The sequence below is a fragment of the Megalopta genalis genome, chromosome 5 (genome assembly GCF_051020955.1).
Source record: "Megalopta genalis isolate 19385.01 chromosome 5, iyMegGena1_principal, whole genome shotgun sequence".
In the NCBI taxonomy this organism is placed as follows: Eukaryota; Metazoa; Arthropoda; class Insecta; order Hymenoptera; family Halictidae; genus Megalopta; species Megalopta genalis.
In genome coordinates this window covers 16,027,652-16,055,560 of record NC_135017.1, presented here as the reverse complement: position 1 = coordinate 16,055,560, position 27,909 = coordinate 16,027,652, and the positions used below count along the sequence as shown (strand labels likewise).

The 27,909-nt window shown below is 48.3% G+C and overlaps 2 protein-coding genes and 1 pseudogene across 6 annotated transcripts; 1 reads left to right on the top strand and 2 right to left on the bottom strand.

Annotated features, from left to right (window-relative positions):
• The first annotated feature begins 345 nt into the window (after nt 1-345).
• On the top strand, nt 346-12,567 carry Rim2 (replication in mitochondria 2). 5 transcript variants are annotated; one of them, XR_004491946.2, is made up of 7 exons: nt 347-675; nt 2,626-2,811; nt 4,059-4,333; nt 7,953-8,071; nt 10,316-10,535; nt 11,075-11,500; nt 11,607-12,567. XR_004491946.2 is itself a non-coding variant. In XM_033481744.2 (6 exons), exons 1-6 carry the CDS (start codon nt 635-637, stop codon nt 11,359-11,361), a joined length of 1,128 nt encoding a protein of 375 aa, XP_033337635.1. In that variant the 5' UTR covers nt 347-634; the 3' UTR covers nt 11,362-12,567. The 5 variants fall into 5 exon arrangements, 2 of the variants coding, with proteins under 2 accessions (XP_033337636.1, XP_033337635.1); XR_004491947.2 differs by having other exon boundaries at nt 11,075-11,536; XR_004491948.2 differs by having other exon boundaries at nt 11,075-11,546.
• On the bottom strand, nt 6,960-7,714 carry LOC143259494 (peroxiredoxin-5, mitochondrial pseudogene; annotated as a pseudogene).
• Nucleotides 12,558-27,888, bottom strand: Hml (hemolectin). Its single transcript, XM_033481704.2, has 32 exons — nt 27,702-27,888; nt 27,485-27,628; nt 27,263-27,393; nt 26,998-27,157; nt 26,787-26,914; nt 26,602-26,697; nt 26,133-26,485; nt 25,446-26,025; nt 25,064-25,351; nt 24,545-24,978; nt 24,197-24,458; nt 23,853-24,083; nt 23,353-23,784; nt 22,556-23,260; nt 22,094-22,432; nt 21,608-21,942; nt 21,280-21,522; nt 20,960-21,179; nt 20,520-20,858; nt 20,334-20,456; nt 19,723-20,251; nt 19,249-19,622; nt 18,733-19,173; nt 18,459-18,654; nt 17,985-18,382; nt 17,744-17,900; nt 17,259-17,665; nt 16,476-17,190; nt 15,965-16,385; nt 15,626-15,877; nt 13,196-15,557; nt 12,558-13,081 (listed from the first exon to the last, which is right to left on the bottom strand). The coding sequence occupies exons 1-32, from the start codon at nt 27,800-27,802 to the stop codon at nt 12,894-12,896; spliced, it is 12,084 nt and encodes a 4,027-aa protein (XP_033337595.2). The 5' UTR covers nt 27,803-27,888; the 3' UTR covers nt 12,558-12,893.
• Nucleotides 27,889-27,909: the final 21 nt, after the last annotated feature.

The window sequence follows — 27,909 nt, the reverse complement described above, 5'->3', positions numbered from 1 at the left end:
AATATGCATGCTAATGCCATGATAGTATGTAACGTAGTTACATAATATTAACGCGCGATTCTGGTCGCATGTAAATCGATTGATTTGCATTTTTCTGAAACTTATAAACTATTTAAACCAACAGCATGACATCGATGAAACGGTAGAATGCACGTTGAAACGATATTCGATCGAACGTATGTGTAATACGTATGTACATATATGTATGTAACGTACAATTCGTAGAGTCATCCGCAATTGTATCATGGAAAAGTTGGTGAATTTGGCATCGAGTGCGCAGACGCGTAAACTGTGCGCGAACGTGACTCGTGGTAGGGGTAAGGAGTAGGGAGCGCCATACGTTCGGTGCGGTCGATGCGATCAGTTCAGTTGTTTCCAGTTGTCTCCGAGCTTTCGTACGGATTTGGTTATCTTTTAATTGTTTCGCGCTTCTGTCGATTGTTTCGTTCGATCATTGAGACAAGTGCCGAGTAACGTCGTTGAATCGCTGCGTACAACGACAACGACGTAGTTTATGACGAAGTGTAATTCGCGAAGTGCATACGTTCAGTGTCTGCGGTTTCTTCTTTTAACCAGAAATACCTACATGCTGCTTCCCGAGTGACAGAGGGATTGTGCCGTAGAGACTCGAAGAATGCTGAATCGCGATACCGCGATACACCTCGTTGCCGGAGGGTGGGTTTCGCTTTTTTCCTCTTCTGCGATTTTTCCATTTTTCCATTTTTCCATTTCTCTTTTTTCTTTGTTCTTTGTTGTTCTTGCTTCTTTCTTTTCCATAGAAACGTAATCCTTCGAACGCGTATTCAGGATCCATCGTCAACGCCGGTTATGTGCGTTTCAAATCGCTACTCGATTTCGGAGTATGTTGGTGTGTTGTGCGCAGCAAGGACCACACATCGCACGTGAAACGTAAAACGTGAGACACGAAAGACGAGCCGAATCCGCGTGTATTTTACGGGATCGTTACGAATCCGATTCGCAGATTGTTTTTGCTTGGTGGAAGAATGGATTACATAAGCGAACCGAGTAGCATTGAACTATGTTTACCTGTATTCCGGTTATGCGCGTTTCCAGCTCGATAACCTTTTTCCGGAGAGCCTCTCGACGATAAGCCACGTTCGACAAAAATGATCGTAAAACGTGTATGGAACGTAACCGTCGACGTCTACGAATCAAATGTTACTCGAGGAATGTTCAAAGTCAACATTACGCACGATCGTGCCCAGCCTTATGAAAAGTTTGTTCACGTTTCAATATGTCTGAGAAACGGTATTCGAATTCTACGGAAGTGTGCGCAGGGCCGAATTAATCGTATTTTGCGTAGTTGCACTTGGAAATATTCGCACAGTTTCTGATTTTTGAAAACGGGATAATGTTAACGAGGAGTTACAGCTAACACAGGAAATTCGAGGCGAGATACTGCGACATCGTAGCCGGCTAGATTTACGTCATCTTTGCCGGTCCCATCTTCCGTTGCGCGGTGCGTGAGCGGGAACGCAAGCGTTGCTGCGTCTGTAGTCAGGTATTTGGAGTGCACCGTGGAAACGATGAAATATTCGTAGCAAACGTTTCGATGATTGGATGCTAAATTATCCGAAATATTAAGACGGTTCCAACGAAAGTACCATTTCTAGAAAAATCGGAGAAAAATCTGTTAGCCCGGGCGATGGTTAGTCTACCGCGGAGCTATTCGTACAGCAAATTCCTGTTGCATCATTAGACCTTTGGCGCTAATTACACATTCGAATCGATGATCCATGCTATGTACCGATCTTTCGCAATCTTCTTTGCTGTCTTCATAATCGATGCATGCATTACCAAATCTTTCGACTAGACAAATATAGAGAGAACAACGCTAATAATAGCGACAACAACAATCGTTATTTTGGTAGAAGAAATTCTACTTTGTCGTAGTCGGATAAAACACCTGGACGCGTTCCAAGTTCCGATCGATGAAATTTTTCGTTAACGAAGATTCAAGTGTGTACTTTGTCGTGCCGGTGGCCTGTACGCGTTGGTTGTTCGCACAATAGATCGTTCAAATTTAGAAACTGGCGTGTATTTTCTCCGAGTGTCGCAACGTTATCGTTGGAGATTTTTCGCGGTGATTCGTACGGAGGAGTATCGTGCGATCGTCCCGACGTGCCAAGACATGGATGTGATTTATTTATACGTGTACTATAGACATAATACGTTTGCGAATTACGACGACGACGGTGACGGCGACGAGCGGGCCGTTGCTTCGGCAAAATTTCACGGGGAAATTGCTACGGGTTCTTGTTGTCGAACGTACCGTCAATTTAAACGCTTGTTAACGCGTTGCCGTTGCGTATTGTACTTGGTCGGTCTGTCCACGTATAGAGGCAACGCGCAGCGACCAAAGTTTTTGAACCTCTGTTTGTTTTGTATCTTATCGTATTCGTGTTTGCGATTGGGGTTAATTTCATGTGCAAACTGCGGATCGTTGTATCGCGCGATGCTATCTGTTATTCGGATGTGGACTAATTTAGTCGTGTTAAAAACAGCGCCGATTGTTAAACGAACGACCCTAGGGGGGTAACCGGTATCTATTTTGTTGTATCGTGTTCCATTTTGTTCCATCTCATTTGATTTCTTGTTTTACAGAGTGGCTGGCACCGCGGGTGCGATAGTCACTTGTCCTTTGGAAGTTGTAAAAACACGGCTGCAGTCTTCTTCTTCCGGTTTTTATCCACCTCCGATAAACAAGGAGCTGACTTCCGGACACGTGACTTGCAAGAGCTTTCCTAAACCGGAACAAAGAAGGCGGTTATGCACAGGAGGCTACACTAGGTAGTTACCACGCGAGAAGCTGATTCGTTGGTTTGCTCGAAACGATTAAAGAATTCTTGGCGAACGGTCGGTGCTGCGCGCGCGCGCGCGCGCGCGATCGTTGGACAATACCGGCAGGATCGTGCGACGAAGCGATTCTTTAATTATTTCGGGCAATCTGTTCGCATTGTACTAATAACGATGACTCTTTCAGGAAGTTGAAGTAAGCGTTGTCGATAGATGTAAGCGTTGAAAGACAATGGGGGATCCCTGACCTCTTAAAGCTGTTTCGTCGTTAGCATACGCCGCGTAGAAGACGGAACGCGTCGTTTCGATTTAATCGCATCTGCTGAGAGAAATTGCGGTAGAAGGCTTCCGCTTAGATTTTCAAAGGATCCACGATGACAAAGAATACGTAGCGGTTTCTTGGTAGACTTAGAAAAACGAGTCTCCTACGAACGCTCTTTTTCCAATGGAATCGTTCGATCGTTGAACTTGCAACCGATTTGCTAATTTTCTCTAGCAAGACTCGGTAAGATACGAGCCGGAAGATCGATTCGTTGCAGACGCGAACGTTAACCCATCGAGATTTCTATCGATCGTTCGGTTCGTCGATGCGGTAGATTCGAGCAGATCGGCCCGGTATTTTTCGATTTATTCGACAATTTCGTCGAAAATATTACGCTCGGGCACTCGAGTACCAACCGTCTGGCATTCGAGCAATAAATTATTTCGATTTACTCCAGTTTGGCCGTCTACTTATACCGGATGTACTATCTATAGTACCTGTACATACTACCTATGGACGTGACCGCTACGCTTGACTGTTCGCGCCCGACTAATTCCCGCATTCGTAGAATTCCATGGCCGAAAATAAATTCTCGGTGGTGGTACATTGTGCTCGGGAACCCCCGAGCGAAAGCGCGAACCTCTTATTAGCGAGAACTCTGTCGTTTCTACTAACAGCCCGCTGATCGTTGATTCCCGTGTGTGCGAAAATAATCTGTCTTTTGGATACCCTAACGAACAAAGAAATACGATAAGTAGATACGTTTGCGGTATCTTTTGTTACACGAAATATCAACCTTTGAAAGAATCCTTCGAACAAAGACTCGAGCAAAGTGTCGAGACAGACGCATATGTATGTATGTATATTCATATACACACATACGTGTATGTCTAGCGTTGGAACTAACATAGAATTTCTAGGTAGACGATGAATAAATTTATCTGGAAAGCGATAAATCGATCGATACTTTTTGTTACAGGCATGCTCTGGTTGCTTTATCTCACTTTGGGGTACCCACCCCTCCTGGAGGCTCTCCTCACAGCCACTCGGCTCCGGGTATCTATCAATGTATAAGATACATCGTTCAGAACGAAGGGACTCGCGCACTGTTCAAAGGGCTTGGTCCTAACCTCGTCGGCGTAGCTCCCTCGAGAGCAATTTACTTTTGCGCCTATTCGAAGAGCAAGGTCGCCTTTAACTCGATTCTACCACCGGACACGGCTGTCGTTCACGTTTTCTCCGCATTCTGTGCTGGTAAGTTGATCCCGTTGCTTCGTTTGCGTCAGTTTCCCACCGTATTCTTCCCAAGGGAAGGAAAGGAAAGGAAGGAAAGGAAAGGAAAGGAAAGGAAAGGAAAGGAAAGCGAAGCAGAGAACTAGCCGAGAGAGAGGAGGAAAGAGGCCGAAGAAAGGGAGAGAGTGATCGAGCGAGAACAGGTTGGAGGCGAAAGCGGAAAAACATTGGGTCGGAAAGAGGCAGCGCGAGGTCTTCGATCGACTCGTCCTACACGGAAGGAAATAGATCGAATCGTGTACGACCGAGGCATTAACCGCCTTGTAATCTCGAACAATACTCGGTCGTTGTTATCGGCTCTTTCGCTTTCTTTTTTTCGCGGTCGACTAATCTAGTTGGCTTTAGATAGAAGAAGCTCAGTGGGGTCACGTCGCGCGTCATTAGCCTTATCTAGCAAATGGATTCACCCCACGGAACGTTTACCGCACGGAACTGGTACAAGCGGTACACAACGGAGACCACGTTTTCCACTCTCGTCTTTGAAATTCGTCGATCCGTACCAACCGTGTTATTCGACGTACGCGCGCGTACGACAGACGATGGCGCGACTACTAGAAAACGAGCATAGTTTCGGGTTTCCGGTGTTCCGTAATCCGTCGGACGACAGGTATCTTATCCGAGGAAAGATAAACTCGAACCTCGGACGTTTGTCGCGAAGAAACCGCTGCGCAGGGGTGCTTCGGCACGATAAGAAGACAATATCGTAAACGCGACGCGTTTCGATACGTTCCTTGGTTAGGACGCCGGTCGTCGGACTCGAACCAAACGATACTTTTACAGGATCGCTCGGCTATTCGAGACACGCGCGGTCACGGAATCGAGCGTTCCTCGCATGCGAATCGGTTTCGCGATCGATACGCGAGTCTTTCTCCCATAATTTTCTGTTTTTCCACAGGCTGTATCCTGTGAGACACGGGCGTTAGGACATAGGACACGCGATACGGATGAAACGGACGACTTCCTCGTTGTTTCTATTTCTTAGGCGCGCGAGCGATCGCGTCCAATTGCGACCGACCTTGGTGCACGCACGAGCAATTGGGCCTCGTTTGTACTCGCATCCGGCGCGCGCAGAGGAAAAATCATCCAGAGTCTCGAGCGATTCGAGATCGCGTACGCTTCGGGACACCGGACGTGCTACCCATCCCGCGCGGACAGTCTCGACGATGGTTGAACCAAAACAGTGTTTTAAAGCGACCATCGTTGCTATTTCGGTCGCAGATAACGACCAACTATTTACTAGGCGCTATTGCGTCTTTACGATCGGTATTTACGTAAGACGCGCGCGCGTTCCGTTTTCTTCAAAGACTCGAAAAAACGGTCGTTAGAATATTTTCGAATTCGTAGGCGCGCGCTCGGATCGTCCGGTTTCGCTCGCTCGGTCGGTCCTCCGCTGTAGCAAGAGACGCGCGCGCGTAGCCGAAAGTGAAAGCGCGCTATTAATTACATTGGTGCAGGCCAGACGCGCGCGGCCTTAGAATATATGTACGGGTACGAAAAGTAGATGCTTCGATAATATCTTGGCTTCCCTTCGATGTTGCGACTTTGGAGATTCGATATCGCGATGTAGCGATATCGTATTATCGCGATTCTAATCCTGTAAATCTCTTAGCATCCGTTGAAACACGTTCGCAACGTTCGCGAATCTCGGAAAACTCGCGAAACAGATATGAGAGGCACTGCCGGTGCATGCGTCTATTTTTATCCAAACGACCGTGTAATTGAACGGCCGGTCTCGCTGTTATTTACAAGCGACCGAAGCAAAACTAGCAGCACGAGTTTATACTTTTCTACGCATCGCAGGGAATGCGGGTCGGTAGTCGATGCACCCGGTGTATCCGATGTACTCGCTGCAGCATCGTTTCGTTCGGTCGAGCTCGAAGAAAACGACGGACCGACCTAGCATGCGACGCGTTTACGCGATCTCTGTCGACTCGATGTCCGCGTTGGAACGGAGGAAAGACGATCGCGTCCGTTCGACCTACCTCACCGAAGTAGTTTAGAGCCGTGGCTCTCTTGGATGCCGGACGGAGGAGGGACTCGTGGTGCGCCGCGAATGGCTGGCCTTCGCTTCGGCGAGCCGAGCGACGCGTTTAGATCTTACGATCGGAAATACCGGCCTCGAGTCTCGACTCGCTCGCGCAATCCGGATGCGTCGCCGCGACGATAAACGTCGGTGCGACGGCCGACGACGGCTTTTGGCGAACTGGGTCAACGCGTCGTCGGCGTATACTTGCCCGATCGGAAATTCTGTTCCAGGTAGCTAGCGAATCTACGCGCGCTTAGGTGCAGTAAGTCGGGACGCCGTCCTGCTGCAAGCAGACGAGCTTCGCGTTCGGCGAGTCGACGAAAAGCTCTTTCACGACGCCGTTTACCGTCGCCATAGAGTACCGTCGGCTTCTCGTTCCTCCCAGCTTGGGGATTTCGATGTCCATTCCGATGGCCTTGGTGTAGGAGCCTGTCGGGTCTGCCAGCATCCTCACCTGCGTTTCAAAGTCCACGTTCGAGCACGAAATTGTACGCGTCGAAGCCGAATTTGAAATCGCAATCGCCGAGCAATTGGAACCGAACCAATTCTCTCTCTCTCTCTCTCTCTCTCTCTCTCTCTCTCTCTCTTTCTCTTTTCCTTTAACGTAGTCGAATCCGACCGAAATGAAATAGAGTCGCTCGTACTCGAATATTTTCACGCGTTTCTCGACGCGGGGATTCGTCGAGAGTCGAGCGTTGCGATCAGCGGCGTTACCTTGTCCTCCGCACCCTCGAAGTTTCCCCAGGCGGAAGCGACGAACGGGTCGTTGACGGAGACGCAAACGATCTCTTGGAATCCCAGATACCTCAGGTCGGCCGATCTATCGTAATTAGCGCAGGTTATTTGATCGGTCGTTGAGATCGTTCGCGCAGATTCGTCGTACTTTTCTACGAATCCTCTCAAGTGGACCTTGGAACATCCTGGCACAAACGCTCCAGGCACTCCGAAAACGATGGCCCGTTTGTCGGACAGCAGATTCAAAATATTGGTTCGATTGCTCGGTAGTGCTTCGTACAAGGTCAGACTGGGCAGTCTGTCGCCGATTCTGATACGGGGCATCCTCGATACGGCTTCTCGGAGCTTCGCCGACCGTTGCAAAATCAGTCGGAAAGCGAGCGATTCGTTTATTTTGTTCGCCGTCGATGGTTCCTCTCATCGCCTCGCCTCGGATCGAATCGAATCGAATCGAATCGAATCGAATCGGATCGAATCGAACCGAATCGCGTCGATTCGAATTCTCCGATCGGAGCACGCAGGGTCGCGTCACAAGTGTTTGCTCGTCCGAAAGGAGCAACAGATACATATGTATATCCTGTTCGACGATAGCGAACCAAGCGACCGACTGCTACGGCATAAATTTGCATTTGTACGGAAAGAGGATAACGAGAGAAAAGCGATTATTTAGAACCGTCGCGATTCGTCGAATTCGTTCGGAACGTCGACGATCGTTACGGAAGAACTCGAGTGACCCCTGAAACTGCGAGTAAACTCGGGGAAACCGTGCCCAGCGGCCACGTACCGATCGGATTAAAGACACGTGCGTTCATTTTTCAGGTTTCGTGGCATGCACGTTGACAAATCCTATTTGGTTCGTGAAGACCAGGCTACAGCTGGACCACCGAACAAACAGAATCACCGCGATGGAATGCGTGCGCAGGATATATCGTCAATCGGTACGGATACACGTTTCCTCGCAACGCAGCGTCCTAGACGAGGACGACGGCCACCGTTCATCCTCTCTCGCTTTCGCGGATTCGGTCCATCGACCAAGATCTAAACCGTGATCGTGACCGAGATCGAGAAGAGCGAGTTTTTTCGAGCGGTCCAGCGGCAACCGAGCGAAATACGACGATCGTCGAAATGCGCGAGAAAACTCGCTCGCAATCGGATCTCTCGTAGTTTCCGCGATGCTCGTTCCGAACGCGAGAGCTCACCGATATACAATACGCGTATACCGTAGCGCGTCCGCGAACGATGGAAAGCGCGCGTTCGTTCGAGGCGTTGGCGTTGATCGGGGAGTTTGATCACCCCGAGGGCATATAGCGGATGCGCGTGCCGGCATACGGCGCGAGAGCTTCCTGTCTGCTGGTGCACAGTCTCCGTGGTCGATCGCGTTGCATCGCGATTCATCGCCACGGAAACACCTTCGACGATCGTACACGCTCGACCAGCCGAAGCAACGTTCCACTCTTTTCGCCGATCGATACCGAGACCCGGAACAACGTGGCAACAACTGCGCGACCGCATTTACAGCTTATTAACGGCTATGTTCTTGACAACTGTCGGAAAAATAGTTTCGATCGATGACGACGCGACCGCTCGGATTTTACTTTCCGGCAAATCCCGAGAACGATTCCGAACGATTCCGAACGATTCCGAACGGTTTCGAACGGTTTCGAACGGCTTCGAACATCGAAGCATCGGTCCTCGAGCATCGATGGCCGGCGCTTCGTCCGGTTAACGGATCGATGGCTCGCTCCGTTGCGTGCTAGCAACGTCGAAGATGGAACGTTGTCCAATCTCGTCTCGATCTTCGTTTCGTACCGTTATCGTTTCTGGGTTAAATCGTGTATATGCTCGAAGCGAAAATATCTCGAGAACGTAGTACGTATACGCGCGGAACGAGAACATTCTAGACCTGGCAAACGATGGTCGTTGCGACTCTGTACGCCTAGGAATCGAGCAAGAAAACTGCTACCGATTCGGACAGAGAAGAAAACACTGGGTTCGATCGCGCGTTTTCAAGAGCGAACAGAGCCAAAGCGAACGAAACGTTCGTGGACGACGACTCTATTGCGAAAGAGATTCGTTCGGAAGACGAGAGTTCGCATCGATTCGAATTTCCTTGGATCGCGTCGGAATAGTTTGGACAACGCGATCGCCGCATCGCAATTGGTCTCGCGTCAGAACTATAATCGGCCAGCGCGATCTGCGAATAGTAAAACGGGACTAAAATATCGATTGCGATATTTAAGCGTGGCTCTCTCGGCAAAAACAACGCGACCGTCTTCGTCCAAACGATGCGTCGCACCTGTTCTATCGTCTCTCTCGCTCCGTTATGCCCGGCGCGACCCACCTCCAACCAGACAACGCTCTCTCGGCATTCTTTTTTCGAAGGGCGAACGAGGGCGTTGTTGCGGCCAAGAAATTCCGTAAACGCGGGTAGGAGGCTGACGCCTGCTTACGAATTTGTTCGCGAGTCACGAACGACATTGTATTCGTTGGTTTGGAGCTCGTTCAACGCGCCGGCGTGTCCGCGTCTCTGCAGCTAGACGAGGGGACTTGTATAAATGAACGCGTCGATCGACGATTGCAACGTTGTTCGGTTCCATTAGCCACCAACATTTTCACTTTCGCGATCACGCCGTGCAAGTGTGATTTAAGAATTTTGTAACGATAACGATAACAACGACGACGACGAAGATAACCGATAACCGATAACGGGGCCCATCCGAGAATCCGTTCGCATCGTATACTCGAGCGCGTATATCGTTAGCGTTTATCGACGAGAGTATTTCGAATCGTACATTCTTACCTGTACGATTTAAGTAAAAACGACGATGTTCGCGAATGAAACGATTTCACGAACGAGATCGATCGCGAAGCGCGAGTTTTCGTAATGCGATAACGGCTTATCGATCGTCGTTCGAACATCGAATACAGCGTCTGCCTTATCGTCGCGGGGGTCTGCGGATATTTATCGTGCGCTCTTTGATTATTTGCATTATCGGAGACAACCGCGCGCCGTGTAACGAGATTGCTCGCGATCCGATCTAACCGGCGTCGCGACGTAACACGCACCGGACGGATGAACGCTTTGCTCGCGAAGCCTTTCGAGTGTTCGCGTCCGAACTAGCGTAGGAGATTCGACGAACCGGAACGTGCCAAACGATTGAGCGTCCTTCCTTCTGTTTCAGGGGATTTTGGGATTTTACAAAGGCATCGTAGCATCCTACGTAGGCATAAGCGAGACTGTGATACATTTTGTGATCTACGAGGCTGTGAAGGCTTGGCTGGCGAACCTCAGGTCCAGAGTCTCCAGGACGGACGACAGCAAAACGATCGGCGACTTTATCGAATTTATGGCGGCAGGATCCTTCTCGAAGACCATAGCGTCCACCATCGCTTACCCCCATGGTAATACGTCTGCTCTTGCTATTTTCGAGAGTTATCAGGTTTAGAGATCGACTATGGATATTTTCGAGATGTTTTCGAGATGTTTTCGAGATGTTTTCGAGAGACGTTGCCAATGCCTCGACGATTGGCTTCGATTCAAGAATCGGGTTTTACCGCGCAAACGTTTTCCAAGCTTGCTTCGAAAACCTATGAAAACGAGTCGGTGGCGGTGACATTGAACGGCTCTCGACATTGAACCAGCGGCAGAAGATTCTGTCGCGTCGCGTTGTAGCTATCGCGAACGAAACTAAAGATAGCGTAAACCGTATGCTTTGGAAACGATGCCAGCCAGCGAATGTAACGATCGCGGAACCGATCGGGTCGGCCGTTTCGATCGATCGAACGCGTCCCGATTTTTTCGGGCGTGTACGAATCTATTTTTCTCGCATGTTTCCAAGAAATCGGCAATCCTCTGTCTTTGAAACGCCGTTTAAACCGGCTGTTTTCGACGAACCTCCCTATCTAGGACAAAGATTTCTAATGGATTCTGACGTTTGCAGAGGTCGCGAGAACACGATTAAGGGAAGAAGGGACAAAGTACCGAGCGTTCTGGCAAACTCTGAGAACGGTGGTCGCCGAAGAAGGGCCAAACGGGTTGTACCGTGGACTGGGCACTCATCTGATCAGGCAGATTCCGAACACGGCCATCATAATGGCGACCTACGAAGCTGTCGTGTACATTCTGAGTAGACACTTTCATCAGCGCACCAGTGGAAGAAACAGCATCGCCAGTAACACCGGATCGCAGTTCTACGCGGAAGCGAAGGCGAAACGAGAGCTGGCCTAGGGCTTGCTTACGGCCCCCGAATAAAGGGCCGATGGTTTCTTTCGATTTGTGAATACAAACGTCCAAGTGTTGAAACGACGAGGCGTCCAGAGACGCCAGGGAGAGACCCTCCGTTGGAACCGTGTTGTTCGCGCCATCGGTTGGTGCCATATTTCCATATTTGTTACATTTCAAGGTAGCAAAAGGTATCGCAGCGCGTTGAACGCTCTGTAAGTGTAGCAAAACGTAGTCCTTCCTCCTTTCAGGTAGCATACATTCGTACACGGAACACCGCCCCGTCTGTAGTACCCTGCCGAGAAACGCACGGAACACGAAGCGGGAACCACAGCTGGATTTATCGAGTCGATTGCTTCCAAGTACGAAGCGAGTTTCGCGCCTAAACCTCACAACTCACCTCGCCTCGCCTCGCCTCGCCTCGCCTCGCCTCGCCTCGTCTCGTCTCGTTCCACAACGATCGTTGAACAGAACTCGTATCGTTATCAGCGGGATCGTAATTCGAATCGCGATCGCAACTGCTTTTCCGTTAGCCGTGAAACGGTCGATACGTTTTCATCCGTTTTAGATATTTTTTCTTTTCTCTTCCGTATTCCGAGGTTTCCGAAAAAACTTTTCGCAGCTTTCGAGTTTCATTTTCTTACTGGAATTGCGCGCGCGCGCGATAATAGTCTTTCTTCTAGGACGCGAACAAATTTGTAAAGATTTCAGATTTTTCACCGATTACCTTTTACCGCCAACCGAACACTCGTAATCTATCATCGAATCGTGATCATCGATTTTTGTTATTCTTCCAAGTGTGATATTTCGTATCTCGCGACGTCATTTTCAATTCTGAACGATCGTTCGGTGTGCTTTGTATTCAGCGTTAGCGTAAACACGTATTATTACTATTATTATTCTATCGTGACTTAGTTACGTTTGATTTTTGCAATCTTATCGTGTATCAACGAAACAGCCGATCGAGCAGAACTCCTGGGACAATCGATGCGCGGGTTATAAATCGTAAAGTCAACGAAAGATGAATTCTCTAAGAAATTCTATAAATCTTTGGTTCGCTTTCCAAGTCAGCTTTCAGGAGTCCTTCAACGACGAACACCGTCGTTGATATTTCGAATGGCGAAATCATAGCGACCATGAATTCTGTAAAACGTAGCAGTAAGTGTTGTGTACATAAAATAAAAATGCGGTATAACTAGCCGTTGAGTTGCAGCCATTTGTATTTTTTCGATCGCATAGAACGCGCGTTGTTCGCAGCATCGAAGAAAGCGAGGAAGAACGATGTTTCCGCAACAGAGGGTAAGTATTATATTATCGGTTGCTGTTCGGTTTCCTTCGTTGTATCCATGGCACGCGAATATACTTGAATATGTATGTGTGTGTATGTATACACACACACATATATATATATATATATATATATATATAAATTTATATGCATCGTCGAATAAAATCAACGAATAATGTTGTACGCAACATCTTTCGCAATTCCTCGGAAAACTTGATTCGAATGCTTATAATATTATTTTGGGGACCGTTTAACCTTTGACTCCACCTTTTCTGTTTCTGTAACTGGAACCACCTGTTCTGCATTCCGAGCAAGAACAGGACACGGGATAAATTATCGTTTTCTTGAATATTTTCTGGTCTTCGCACATCAATTCGATTACGCGTTTCGTATATTCCGTGGGTTGACAACAACGGCAATCGACCACCGGATTCCAATCTGCGAAGAAAATAAAGAAAATGAAGAAAATAAAGAAAACGCGAAGAAAAGTAAAAAGGAGATGAATTTTCGGTGGACCGGCTCTACGCCGATAGATGTCTGCGTCAGCTTTACCTGTATCGAAGCTCGAGGTGGATTCGCATTTTCCTCGACATTCCGCGATGCCAACAACGGGAGAAATGTTCTTGCAGAGTCCGTGTTTGTGATGCGTAAAGGTGAACATATCGAGCGTGGCGCCTGCATCCACGACATTGGCAACGCACTGGTCGGCTACGAGATTTTGGGACGTGAAATTGCACAAATTGCAACAATCGTGAGTGTAAATCGAATCCGGAGGGCAGTCGGTCGTGTCGGGACAAACGACGGTGCTGGTGATCACGGATAGTTGACCCCCTTGATCCGTGCAGGCGTAGGAGGTGCAGTTATCGGAGGACGTCCAACTGGCACCAGCTTCGTACAACGCGTTCCCAAGCACGCAATGCGTTTGCTTGCATCCCCCGCAACATCGACCGTCTTCTCCTTCTTCGTAGGTCCAACCGATCGCGCAGTTCCTCCGACATACCTCCACTTCCGTGTATTTTGTCAAGCTCGAATTCAACGCGCAATATTCCGTGACACAATCGTCTACCACGGATTTCCATCGTTCACCGGGTTCGTAGACTTTGCCGTTGTAACGGCAGCCGGTTTTGACGAACTGTGGACAACACTGGCCCGGAATCGATCGGTTTTCTATTCTAAATTCCGTTTCCTCCCAAGGGTCAACGAACGGGCATTTTTCGACGATCGACCGAACGTACACGGTTCCATTGGTATCGGTCTTGCAAGAGTACTTGGTGCAAAAGTCGACCGAATACCACTCCTCGTCGATGTTTTTTAGTTCGTTCTCAACGACGCAAGCAACCGGAACGCATCTGCCGCAACAAACGCCGCTCCCGTCATCGTCGTCGGCGTCGGCGGCGGCGGCGGCGGCGGCGGCTCGATATTCGAAACCTACGTCGCAAACGGTATCGCATTCCTGCACTTTGACCTGTTTTCGCACGCCGTTCTCGTCTCGCACGCACTCGATCGAAACGCAGGCGTCGTCGGGATTCGGTTGCCAGACCTCTCCAACGTTGTACACCTTCTCCAGGTGCCTGCAGGCGGACCTCACGAAATCGGGACAACATCGGTCCTTCGGAAGAACCTCTTCCACGACGAAATCGAACGCGTCGGGATGGTCCGCGGCTCGCGAACGATCGCATTCGATCGTGACGCAGTTGGGCTTTGGTAGTTCCGCGGTGGATTCGCAGATGCAGGAAGTGCATTTTCCATCCATCCATCGGTCCCCTACATTTTTGGCCACCACTAGCTCCGACAATTCGATTCGATCGTCCGTCGCGACGGCATAGAGGCAAAGATCGTCGGGCGGTGAGCATTTGTGCTCGGTGCAACAAGCGTTCTCGGACGCGAGGGTCTTTAGCCGATGGTATTGCGGGCAAGTCGGTGGCGGAGGACAGGACTTTGGATCGCAGATGGACATCGATCTTGGACAACATCCGGAAGCGTTGATCACCCGCACGTAACCAGGAAGGATCGTCTCGACTTCGAGAGTCGGCCGATCGGATAGCGGATCGGGACACCCGGACGGCGGTAGACATTCGCAAATGAATTTCTTGCATCCGTCGTCGTCGGTCGATAACTTTAGTATTTGACCGTAGCCGCAATCCGGCATCTGAGTCTCTTCCGTACAGAATGGCGCCGTAGTTGTCGCGGTGTCCGTTACGGGGATACAAACGTATTTCGTGCAACAGTCTTTCTCCGTTCCATTCACGGCAACCGGTTTCATGTTCTCTTCGCAGATGGTGTCCACGACTGGGCATTCGGTTCTACGACAGTTGACAACGTTCCGGTCGCAGACGCATCTGGTGCAGACGTCCGGAAACCACTGGTCGCCCATCGCGTGACCTTCCTCGTCGCAAACGAGACATTTGTCCCTTGGAACGCAAGTGTCGTTGCGAAGAACGAAATCGCCGGGACAGAAGCAGCCCTCCTCGACGTTGTTCGCGCACCCACCGCGGCCGTTGTCGTCGTTCGATATCTCGTTGACGGTGTCGCACGTCTCCGTGCAACCCGTTTCGCACGCTCGATACTCGAGATTCGGTGGACAATCGTACGGGCATATCTCGCTGCTTCTCCAAGTCGGGCACACCTGCATCTGCCGACATTTTCTCGCGTACGCCTCGAAGCTGTCGCAGAACTCGCCCCCGGTGCACAAACTGTCTCGACAAGCCATCAAATACGGTATCGGATCGACAAAGTTATGACATTGTCCAAAGTCTACGAGATTCAATAAATTTCTGCACGGATCTTGATCGGCCGGCGGCAAGACGCATTTGCTCCGATTACGCGAGGCGCACGAATCCGTGTCGAAATCGGTGCCGCGCGGCGATTCTTTGACCGACCAGCTGTTACCAAAGTCCTCCGCGTCGTTGGCGATCTAAAAAAGAAACGTTACGATGGGGTAGAGAACGATCAACGATAACGATAATATAGGAGGTATCGTACCTCTCCGTCTTGTTTTCTCGAGTCGTCCTCGGAATCGTCGTTGCAGTTGCCGCAAAGACCCTCCGTCGCTCCTCCGAAGATGTGCGAGGGAAGCGTCAGGGTGAAGGCAAAGTTGGTCGTATAGGCGGTCACTTCCAGTTGCAGCGAAGGTATCAGTAAACGCAGCTTCTCCGAGGGTGTTCGTTCAAGAATCGACCAGGATGCGTTGAACGGATACGAGGCCACCTTTGTACCATCCACCGTCGCTTCCAACTAGCGGGAGCAAATATCATATGGTGTAAAATCTATTTCTCGTCCTGTTACATTTTTCTTTAGTTCTTCCATTCGCTGTTATTTTACCTGCCGAGAAATCGCATCGATCGCCACGCGAACAATGTGCTCTTTGTAAAGCAGCGTGAGCGCTTCTACGCAGCTACCGGTATTGCTGTTGGTATCGGTATTGTTATCGGTATTGCAAGCTCCGTTCGAGACCAACACTTGGTACGCGTGATCTTCCTTTCCCTTTCTATTATCGATAACGTCCCTCGACAGAACGTACGTGCAATTACCGTCGAACTGGACGTTCCTTCTATCGAAGCTGATAAACCTTGAATTTCCGAGCCACTCGCAGGTACAATCTTTGCATTGCGACGCAGGCACGCATTCGTCGCCGTTGCGAACCGTTCCTTCGGGACAGAAACATCCGGCGAAACACACTCCTTCCATCACCGGGCATGGGTCTATTTCTTGCAAGTTGTCGCAGCTGGTCTCGCATTTGTTCCTACAAAATCGATTGAAATGCGAAGATAAACGAGAGCATTAGGATTCTCGAAACGGGCAAGCGGGGATCGACGGATTTCTTTAAGCTCACCTAAAGCAGTCCCTGTGAACGAACGGCGGCGCACAGACGGCAGGACAATCGTGAGTGCTTCTCCAAGTGGAGAGATCTATGTCCAAATCACCGGCCTGACATTCGGTAACGAAACTGGTCAACGCGCGACAACGACAATCGTCGTACGTTCGATTGCTTCGCAGACAATTGCACGCGCTTTCCATGCAGTAGGACGCAAACTTGTCCAGATTCAAGATGTCGGAGCAGGTCGCGAACGACGTATCTCTGACCGTATCGCAGATTTTCCAGCTCTGCGCCTGCAGGTCGTAGGGGCATACCTGAGGGTCGCATTCCGGCACCCCCTCCATCGCCCAGCTATCGCCAAACTCGGCCGTGGTTCTGGCTCGATTTCCATCGGGCAGTTGCTTGTCGTTCCACGCATATCCATCGAAGTAACCGCACAAACCGTCCACTCGCGAAGCCAACTTCGTAGAAACGCCCAGTTTCGCGTTCGAATTCGAGTCCCAAATTACCCAGAACCCATAGTAATTGGACACCAAATACGTGACATCGCCGATCGAGGATATCTTGAACAACGAGTATTTGTCACCGATTCGTGCCAATTGATTCGGGGCGAAGCTGTACTCGTTGATTTCGACCCCCATGTCCGGATACAAAACGATCACGTCGTCGTCCAAAGTCACTACCAGATTTCGGCTGCAGCGACCCGTTCGCGAGTCGCACTGCTTTTCCACTGTAACGTCGATGCGATAGCATACGGCATCGGGTAACTATGCCGATAAGAACGAGGGATCTACTTACGCGTAATATACCACTGGTTCGTGTACATATTCCTCGCCAGAATGTGGTTGCAGACGTCGTACTTGTACTCCAACCGATCGAACGTGGTGAACGTTCTTCCCGTTACATTGCAAACAGCTTCCACGGGTGCAGGAGGTTTGCAACTATACTTTCGGCACTTTTCGAGTTTATACATGCTCATCTTTTCGTAAACTACCGTATAACCCGGTGGACAAGATGCTTCTGGACAGGTTTGCGGCTTGCCTTGGTCGATAATCGGCAGTGGTTTGTCGGGTATGCAGACAAATTGTTCGCATCGAGTTTCGTTTTCTGGTTTCTCGGATATCCCGAATATCCCGAATATTCCGGCTATCCCGGCCATTTTGGCATCGGGTGCCGTCGACCAAGAGTACCGCTGCATCGATTTCCTAATAAAAAGCGTTTCCATTGTTACTGCTACATCGGAGAAGAAATATTTCAAGTTTGCGACATACTCATCGATATACCTGAATCCTTTGGTTCCGCCAGGACGTCTGGACAAAGATTTCATCCCAGACTTCCTGCGAGATTTCTTCGAATATTCGAAAGACTTTGATTTCGATGGTCGTACAACCGTCTTGTAACCGGCCGGACATACTGGATCTTGGCATGGTTCCGGCGTACCTGAAGCAACGTACGATTCAAACGTTTCTCGATTCTGTTCTTGTTTCGGATCTTGTCGATCCAAACGAAACGAATCTATATTACCAGTGGTCGACGCGGCGGTCGACGCGGTGGTCGCCGCGGTAGTCGACACGGTGGTCGACGCGGTGGTCGACGCGGTGGTCGACGCGGTGGTCGACGCGATCTCCGATGCGGAAGAAACGGTCGTCGAAGTCGCGTCTCGACAATCTCTCTCGTCGTCGGGGCAATCTTGAATACCGTTGCACCAGAAATTCTCATCGATACAAACCTCGCTGGTCGGACAACGACGCGTACCGGCTGGACAAGGTTTGCACACGCAATTGCACAGTTCGTTTATCACCGGTCTCATTTCGGAATCGCGACAAGGCTCGCATTTCTTTGGCCGACAGAAGCCGATTCCACCCAAGATGCACATGCACTCTTGGCAATCTTCGTCGATGTACTTTGTGCCAACGTTGTACCTACGAAATAATATATAGCGATCGAATATCGTGCATTTCGGATTTCCATCTTTTCGGATTTCGGTTGTTCACTCACGAAACGTGTCCCACTACGCAGGGACATTCCTGTTTGGCGACGCAGGAATTCCCGTTCCACCAGTCCGAGGGTTCGGGGCACGGGCAACCAGCGGTTTCATTCTTATACGGTATCCCTTCGCAAACGCTGCAATTGCCGATCTCGGTGAACGGTGTCGTCGATTCTGCCTTGTCGGTGGTGGATCTCGTTACGGAAGCTGTAGAAATCGTTATAATCTCATTTCAGATCGATCGTATCGATTCGTTCGAAAAGACGTCGATCGATCGCTACTCACGATACGGTCGGAAACAACCGAGTACTTCCAATTTCAAGCCTACACGTTCGTGCCATTTTACCGGCTGCACTTTCAGGTGCCTCGCGTGCAGCGGTTTGTCGAAATAGTTCTTCGTTGGCGTTTCGGAGTCAAAGTTGCCCAAGTAGATCTTTTCGAGACCTTTTTCATCGAGCACCGGGTTCCAGCGGCGATCGTCGTTGCTGTAAGAGACTTTGTAAGCGGTCGTCCATGTACCCTCACCGCCTTTGGTAACGATTCCCGTTAAGGTACGGGGCTCCAGGAAATCAATTATCACGTATTGATACGGGTTGTCTAATTTCGGGTGCCAAACCCGCGGCGACGTCAACTTGAGATTCGGCAATAAATCCGTTGCGGAGGAAGACGCGGAAATTTGCTCGATGAAAATCAAATCGTTGTCCAAACCCATCGGCTCGTCGCACGCTAACGATGGAAAGATAACAGAATTATACCGTCTACCGTCTACCAGTCTTCTACGCGGTGGTCTATATAGCTTACCTGGCTCGGCAGTGTCCTCGGTGAACGCCGTTGTCGTCACGGAAACACTTTCTACTCCTGGAGTACTGGCGAGCGTGAACTCTTGACAACCGAGTAGCTCTACTTTCACCGCTATTCCATTGTGCCAAGTGAACGGGTTTATCCGAACGACCTTTGCTTCCACGGGTTCGTCGAATTTCTGCTCGACCGGCCTAAATTGATCTACGGGTCCTCGAAATAGTTTCGGTTCCCGCTTGTCGTTTAAAACGTAAGAGAAAGCAGCCCCGTTTTCCGAGAACAGCACCCTGTAGCTGGTGACAAATGCGTCTTCCAGATCGCTGCCTTGTAGAATAACGCCGTAGACGGGTTCCGGCCTCTGGAACTCGACGTCGAGCCTACAAACGATTGTACGACGCGAGACTAATATCTCGAGACTATTCTCTCTCGTTCCCTAATATTCGTTCTCGATAACTAACTGTAAACGATGTCGCTTACCATTGGTCCGGTGATTCGTACTCGGGTTTCCAGTAGCCTTTGTTCGAACCTTGATCGCTCAACGATGCATACTCGGGCAAGAACATGGAACCTCTGACGCTGCTCGCATCGAAGGTAACTCGTTCGTTCAAGTACGGAATTAGAGGAACGAAACGATTGCTGGAGCAATTCGGTGGCGGATGAACGGTGCTGGGCACTACGATCGTTGGCTCCGTCGGACTCGTAGTTGTTGATTCTTCGTGGAACGAAGATGTGTACAGAGGCGTGGACGGGGGTGTAGACGGAGGTGCGAACAGCTTCTCGGTCGTCGTCTCCTGGACGATATCGGTGCACAACGATTTGTCGCAGGTGTAAAAATTATCGATGCACTGACAGATCTCGCATTCCGATTCCTTCAACACAGCCCCGGGAATGATCGGTTCTCCTTGATGCGATTTACATGTACAGTCGGCTTCGTCGACACAGGTCGCGATATCTCTCCAGAATTTCTCCGGTGGACATTGCGGTCTTTCTCCCTCTGGGACGCATCCTAATTCGAAGGAACGTTTAACACCACGAACGACCGAGCGAGAAAAGAGAGAGAGGATAGACCGATACGATTCGTTCGATACCTGGTACACATTCGGAACCGGCGCTGCAATGGCCTTTCTTGGATAACAGGTAACGATAGTAGCCGCATACTTTGTCGCATTCGATAGCGCACTCGTTCCACGTTTCGCCTTCCTTGCAAGCCTCTGAAATCAAAATAACAACAAGTTTCATTCTCGAGCCAAAACCGTAAAAACAATCGATCGTACTTGTAGTTAGAACGTTTTCCTCGAAAGTCGTCGATATTATGGTTTTAGAGTTTGTCGTTTTCTCGAGTGTCGTCCACTCGATTTTGCCGGTCGACGGGGTCACGGTTGCCTGTACGAGCGCGCACTCCGGTCTTTGCGCGACAACGTTGGCTGGCCAGTCACAAATTTGAAACTGTGAATTGTAGAACATGTGCTGGCCACACGATACTTCCACGAGCTCGTTTCCATCGATGCCTGGCTTGCATCGATAAAAAAGACGACAGTCCGTGGGATGAGGCCGATGAGGATGTTGCACGCTGCACTCTTTGTCCACCGTTTTGGTCGTAGCGATTGGCGATTCTAATGAAATTAAAAATGGATCGAATATTGGTCCAATGGGACCAACGGGTCTATTATAGGCGTATAATGTACGATAGAGAGTCGTGCTTCTACGTATGTACCGTCGATGCTGCTGGTTGTACTCGCCGAACACCGACACAGTACGCTGATTTCGAAATCTATACAAGGAAGATCAGGCTGAGACTGGCAGTAGAGTCCACGCTCCAAACTACATTCCACGTCTAAACCAGTTTCTTTCGGTGTTAAACGATGCTTCACAGACCTACATCTTATGTCGACCATGTGATCTCTATCGCAGATTGCAGATTCCTTTAAGCTCGCCTGTAACATCGAAACCGCGACATCGTAGAGGCACGCATGGAGAGATACGACGGACGCGCGGCATCGTATCTAACCCCTATATGTATACGTATGTACACACCATATCCAACAATGTTGGCAAAGGTTCAACATCTTTGATCTTTCTGCCCTTGATCGTTGCATCTTGATTTATCCAAGCTGTCCATCCGTCCACGCATCTTTGAGGCTCTTCCAGTGGAGCGATGCTCGTCGCAAAAGTATCGGTGGTCGTGCAGGGTTCTCCTTTGCACAATACCTTACCACGACTACAGAAACACGTTTGACAATTATCCGTACCGACGCTATCACCTTCGTAATACGTAACCTGCGATGGAATCGATGCGATTATCTCGTTGTGAATAATAAAGAAGGTAAAATCTGATCTTAAAGCAGCGTCTTCTTCGACATACCCCGTTGATCTCGATGCAAGGTGTTTTGCAACTTTCTTTGAGAACACACTCCGCGTAACTGTCGTTATTGTACACATGATCTTTCGGACACGATTTGATCGAACACCCCTCGACGCAAGCGTCCTGGGAACACAGGTGAGATTGATCCCTCAAAATCATCAGATTGTCGCAGGTTTCGCGCGGACAAGTTGTAACGCAAGGAGAATACATGCTACATTTTTCGTCGCATTGCATGGGGCAGAGTTCCTGGGTGCGCCACTTTATTGGGATACCTTTTGTGCCGCACTCGTGAGCGTACGCTGCCAACGCCGTGCAAAGACATTCGCAGTCGCCCCCTAAAAAATCAAACGTTCGATCAAGAGCTAACATAAACCTAGCGTAAACTACTCTCACTCCCTTCTCTCTCTCTCTCTCTCTCTCTCTCTCTCTCTCTCTCTCTCTCTCTCTCTCTCTCTCTCTCTCTCTCTCTCTCCCTCTCTCTCGTACCTGTGTCGCAGCCACAGGTGTCAAAGATGCAGTTGCGCAAATAACTTTCAACTTGAACTTCTGAGTGGCACGGTTGAAAAATAGAAGACTTTAGAACGTCGCATTGTTCCACGGCCCATAACTTCTTCTCCGGGTGTTGTTCGCAAGGATCAACAATGTCTTTGGGTTCGGGACAAAAATCGTGCTTCTTCCAAGAATCTCCGAACAAGTTTGCAGACACTTCCGATATACCGCCGGAAGGTGTTTTAAAGTCATCCTGACTGTTGTCGTTGTAATCGCCGCACAGCCCTTTTGTACGACTTTTCCATCTAGGATCTAATCTTAAATATACTCTGGTACCTATGAAATGCAACAAATCGTGATTATGCAACTATGAAAAACTTGGTTCGTCTCTTGCTCGTGTTACGTTACATTCAGCAAAGAATTTGATTCCGATCGATAGAACTGTTATAAAAAAGGTACCTTTATCCCACTGAACGGTTAATCCCAGGTCCGGTGCATCGACAAATACGAACAATCCAGCCGATCTTATTACCAGCCTGTTAAACTTTCCCGTAGGTAATTCTTTTCCTCGTGTTAGAACGATAACTTCTGAATTTTCGTCATTTCCAATCGACAGAGTAATCGACTTTGAGCAGGCTACACCCGTTGTTCCGCAAGGTACATTCTGAATCGATACGTCGAAGGAATCTTCGGTGTTCAACGCGCCCTTCGCCAAAACGTAGTCGCAAGTTCCTTGAAAATCATAGATCTTCCCATCGAACGTCCTGTAATGAGAGTCACCCCAACCGGAACAAATCCCGGCACACGACCTATCCGTACAATCCCATGTCCCGTTCAAGCACTTGCAAGTGTTGCATTCGTTTTGAATGACAGACCCATCGTCGTAACTTTCACCTCCATGATGACAAGGACAAGATTCTTCCTTGACGCAATCGCCGCCCAATACGTTCAGAACATAGCCGGGTTCGCAAATACAGCCAGATTTGCAAATGGTTGGTTTTCGAACATGATTTTTCTGCATGTTGCGACAAGTTCGAGGCTCTATCGGTGCGCAGTCTGTAACTTGGAGATGTTTGCTCGCTACGCAAGAAGTTAAAAGGTCTTTGATCGCCGGGTACTCTATTATTTCATCGGACGTAGCTTGTCGACAGTTCCAAACGCCAGCTATCGAAGAAAATCGTTGGTATCGCTGGTACAATGTACATTATACATCATGCATATGCAACATTTCGATGTAAAGAACGCATCTGACATACCTGCACAGGTGCAAAGTTCGGGTGCTTTGTTCCCGGGCCTGACTTCTTTGTGTCCCGTTTGAAACTCGAATCCTGCGTGAAAGCAAGGACATTGTCCGATCGGAATACATTCTCCATGGACGTCCAACGTTTCACCTTCCGGGCAGTTGCATCCTTCTACGCACTGTTGTTTGCAATCTGGATAAGAAGATATGTCTGCGCAGGATCTGGTACAACTGTTCCCGCAAATCTGATACACCTGATTTCCAGGACAATGAATTCTACATTCTTCGACGTGCAGGCGCCACAAGAGATTCACTCCCTGGGAAGCGCAGTCTTTCGCGTACGCCGCCAATACGGGACAAAGGCACAACTCGAGATTCACTTTGCAAGAGCACATATCGAACATGCAGTCCTTGTAAAATGTTTCCGGATCCACGTGCCAATGGCAATCTAATTAGAAGAATCGCGAATGAGAACTCTAAATGTGGGTCGTTCTCTTAAACATCTGAAACTGTTACCTGCAAATATATCGCTGTATAGGTGGGAACAGTATTGTTTCGCTATTGCTCGTTTCTGCGGGTTCAAGTCGCAAGGATGATCCGATTCCTTTTCTGGAACATCGGAGCACAACTCGTCCGTCTTCCATTTATTAGCGAAACATACCGACGACTGTTCCGTGTCGCCCTCCGGTGTAAGGAAGTCATCTTTTTCGTTTTCCGAGAACGTGCCGCAAAGTCCTCTGGTTTTGCCTAACAATATAATAATGCTTGCTTACAACGTAAACCAGTACAAACTATAATTCATAATAATAATAATAATAAGAAGAAGAAGAAGAAGAAGAAGAGAGATAGTTCGAACTTACCATGAAATTCGGGTGGAGCGTTAATGTATACGCGAGAAATTCCATCCCACCATATCTCTAAACCATTTGGTAAACCGATTACGAGAAATATACTGCTGGCAACGCGTATTCTTATACCATCGAGAACAGTGGGAAGTACAGCTAAATCATCTCCGTTTACCGATACCGCGCGATGTTGCCTCAATGCTACGGTCGTTTCTTTGTAATGGATCGTCACGGTTTTCGTACAGGATGGCGCATCGCTTGGAACAAGCCCCATACTCTGCGAATAAATCGACCTAAGCAAAGCACCCAAGCGCAAAATAACGTTCGTTGAAGCGGCACGAAGGATGGACAGGACAGGCATACCTCTGTTATCGCACCGGAACAAGGTACATTCTCGCCTTCTATGGAATAATCCTCGGCCTTCATTAGATAATATTTACATTTTCCCATGAAATCGTAATGTTTTCCGTCGAATGTTGTGTAATGGGGATCCCCAATGACGGCGCATCTGGCACTGCATCTAGTCTGAGTGCATATCCATTTCCCGGAGAAACACGTACACGTGTTACAGTCTTTACGTACGCTCTTGCCTGGTTGGAACAGCTTGCCGCGTAATCGGCACGGACATTCTTCGGTACTTATGCATTTTCCTTCGTGCGCCACGGTCCCTTGCGGACAAAAACATCCCTCCTCGCAGTCGTCCACGTTTGTCAGCATTTTTCCTATCGCGGTCCAGCACGACGACTCCGTTTTCGAACCACAAGCCATGTATACTCGTCCATTGGTGCAACGCATGGCTAAATCGATAGCAGAACCGATCAACGAAACGATGTTGCCGTTATTGCTGTGTATTCCCTTATCTTTGAATTCGAACACACTTACGACAGGTATCGTTGTTCCTCCAACCCGACAAAGATATTACTTTCTTGTGCGCGCATTGTCTAACATAGACGTTCATTGTATCGCAAGCGCAATTCCTCCGGTCGTTATTCTTGCAACCGCAATAATCCCATAAGCACGCGGTCCGCAACTCGTCTATGCTAATGGTATGCGCGCACGCCAGGAATCTGCGATCGGATAGCAAACTACTGCAAAAGCTCATGGCTTCGCTGGCAGCAAATGGATTCGATTCGCAAGCGTGTCGGGTATCCGGATATTCGTCGCAGATCTCTGTAAATATAGTATCGCATTAATAACGTGTCGAGACAATGACGATAAGAAACCAGGAAGAAACAACACAGGCGCGCACGCATCTCAACAATACCTCCAATATTTTCTATTCTCCAAGAAGAAGCGAACGCTGCGATGCTTCGCGCACGATCGCCGTTTCTGCGTATCAGATCATCGGCTTGATCGCCGTTCATATTGCCGCAGAGGCCAATAGTTTTGTTCCACATGTTCTCCAAAGCTTCGATTTCCAGCATCAGTGCTCCATCCCATTTGATTCGAATTCCCAGCGAGTCCAAAGTCACCACGATAAAATGTGCCGAAAATTCGACCCTTAAAACAGGCAGCTGTACCGGAATAGGTAGCAGTTTATTTAGGATTCGAAATTCTGGGGTACCGAATACATTCTTCGTAAGAATGTACTCCCTGTCCTGAACATAGATCTTTATGATTCTGAAACAATCTTCCGTCCTGCAAGTCGGACTGTTCTCTGTTGTTACAGTGAAAACTCTGTTCTGTGCTTCTTGAATCAGAATATGAGAGCAGTCGCTGTCGAAGCTGAAAATTCTGTCGTCGAAAGTTTTGTAGTGTACTCCTCCCCAGGTGAAGCAAGTTTCTGGAATTGGTCGCTTCTCTTCGATGAATAACATGTTGTCATCCAGAGAAACGAATTGCATCTGTACTCGTAAAGAAATCTTATCATCTATTTGTTTATGTATTGTATCGTACGCGTAGAATTATAGGCCGAGTCATAAAAAATCGTGTGGTTTTCAAATATCATTACCAAGTTCGAGGTAGTATTATGGTAAAGATTGTTGCTGGTCGTAATCATGGGAGCTCGGTTGTTATTGGAACCTACGATATCCTGATACGTCCATGTATGGTTCGTTCCCCTTACGTAGGAATTATACGTAGTGCCCAAAGAAATTACATTGGCGTTCTCACTGTATTTGCATCGGGGTATCGGTTGAGGCTCGAAAACGCCGGTCTCATAGGCACATTTGTATTCGGTTGCAGGAGAAAACTCGAATTCTACACCATCCGGACAGTTGAGACTGCAGGAATAACTGTTACCCTCGCTGGTGCAGAAAAAACCACCGTTGAAGCCCATTTTTTCTCCATTGCAAGTATCGGCAGCTATATATATATATATATATATATACAATCGACAACGGCTATTTTTTAAATTCTATACTTCATACCTTATATTCTATATTCTATCATCTATACACTAATCTATACACGATACTTACGGTACTGACATTGCAGTCCTCGATACGCTTGCGGACACTGACAAAGGTTCGACGGCAAACAGTTCCCCCCGTTTTGACAAGGAGGATTACACACAGCTACGTCGTTTAAAATAGGTTCACGTATTAACTTTCGCAAATCTAATGCTAGTTGTGTAGTTTGTATTCCCAGTAAATTCGATACATACGTTCGCAGTCGGGCACAGAGACCCAATCTTGTCTACTAGGTATCCAGTCTCCATTCTTACAAAGTAGATTGGTGATGGAAGTGCCGTCGGGAAACGTGAAATTTTTCATACAAGATATGCTGCACGTTCTACGATATAAAAGAGAAAACAAAGATCAACGTCCGGTCCGGAGTATAATAAAATGAAATTTTATGTTCGTCGAATAACATACTTCGAATTACAATGCTTGTGAGAATTAAGTACGGTAGATGGATACTCCATGCATGGTTTATTCTGATATTGGCATTGCGGCCCGATAAAATCTTCGGGGCAATTACACTGATGAGGGACAACGCATACTCCATTGTTCAAACACTCGGGCATACAAATTGCTGAACAGACATTATTCGATTTACTATTATATATATATATATATTCTTTTTTTTTTGTCTAAAGAAAGAAGAAAAGAATTTCAAACATCTTGGAGGAGAACTTACGTTCACAGTGAGGTAGTACAGAAATCCATTCTGTACCAAAGATGTGCCATTGTTTATCGTTACAAGTTACAGCCAACTGCGTAACATCGTTTGGAAATTTATAATTCTGATTGCAGGTTGCGATACATCCGCTGCAAACAAAAATGGCATATATATGTTTTCTGTTTTCTTAACGTATACAATCAGCTTGAATAATTTATTTATTAGCTGGCGACAAGTTACCTATCCATCGAACATCGAATGTTACCGTTCACAGGTGCATCCGGTTGTTTGGTGCAACCGCCTTTAAACGAACGTCTTCTTCCAGCACTTTTAGTCCTTTTAACGCCATCGCTTGAGCTGCGAGCGTCATTTAAGAGATCGTTTCTACCAAATAAACGTACATAATACATACACTTATCAATTATTAATTGGTAACTACGCTTACAATTACGCTTACTCGGTAAACTCGGAGGACTCTTTTGTATAATTGACAGCAATTACTTGGCTCGTAATGCCGACGATTATCGCAGTTTTAACAAATACTTTCCACAGCACCATCTTATTCGAGGAATAACACTTGAACCATCTTCAAAGTAATTGCATGGAGCACGTTGGAAGGCTTGGTCTGCCAGTAGAAGCAAACTAATGGACCTCTTCTTTTATAC

Bases quoted from the DNA above. Each gene is read 5' to 3' on its own strand.
- Hml (XM_033481704.2), bottom strand. From the start codon at position 27,802: ATGGTGCTGTGGAAAGTATTTGTTAAAACTGCGATAATCGTCGGCATT. The intron at 27,394-27,484 runs GTAACTTGTCGC...TTTTGTTTGCAG, and splicing joins ATTCGATGTTCGATGGATAG to CGGATGTATCGCAACCTGCA. The intron at 19,174-19,248 runs GTAAGCTATATA...TTCCATCGTTAG, and splicing joins CGAGGACACTGCCGAGCCAG to CGTGCGACGAGCCGATGGGT.
- Rim2 (XM_033481744.2), top strand. From the start codon at position 635: ATGCTGAATCGCGATACCGCGATACACCTCGTTGCCGGAGG. The intron at 4,334-7,952 runs GTAAGTTGATCC...TTCATTTTTCAG, and splicing joins TTTCTCCGCATTCTGTGCTG to GTTTCGTGGCATGCACGTTG. The intron at 8,072-10,315 runs GTACGGATACAC...CTTCTGTTTCAG, and splicing joins GCAGGATATATCGTCAATCG to GGGATTTTGGGATTTTACAA.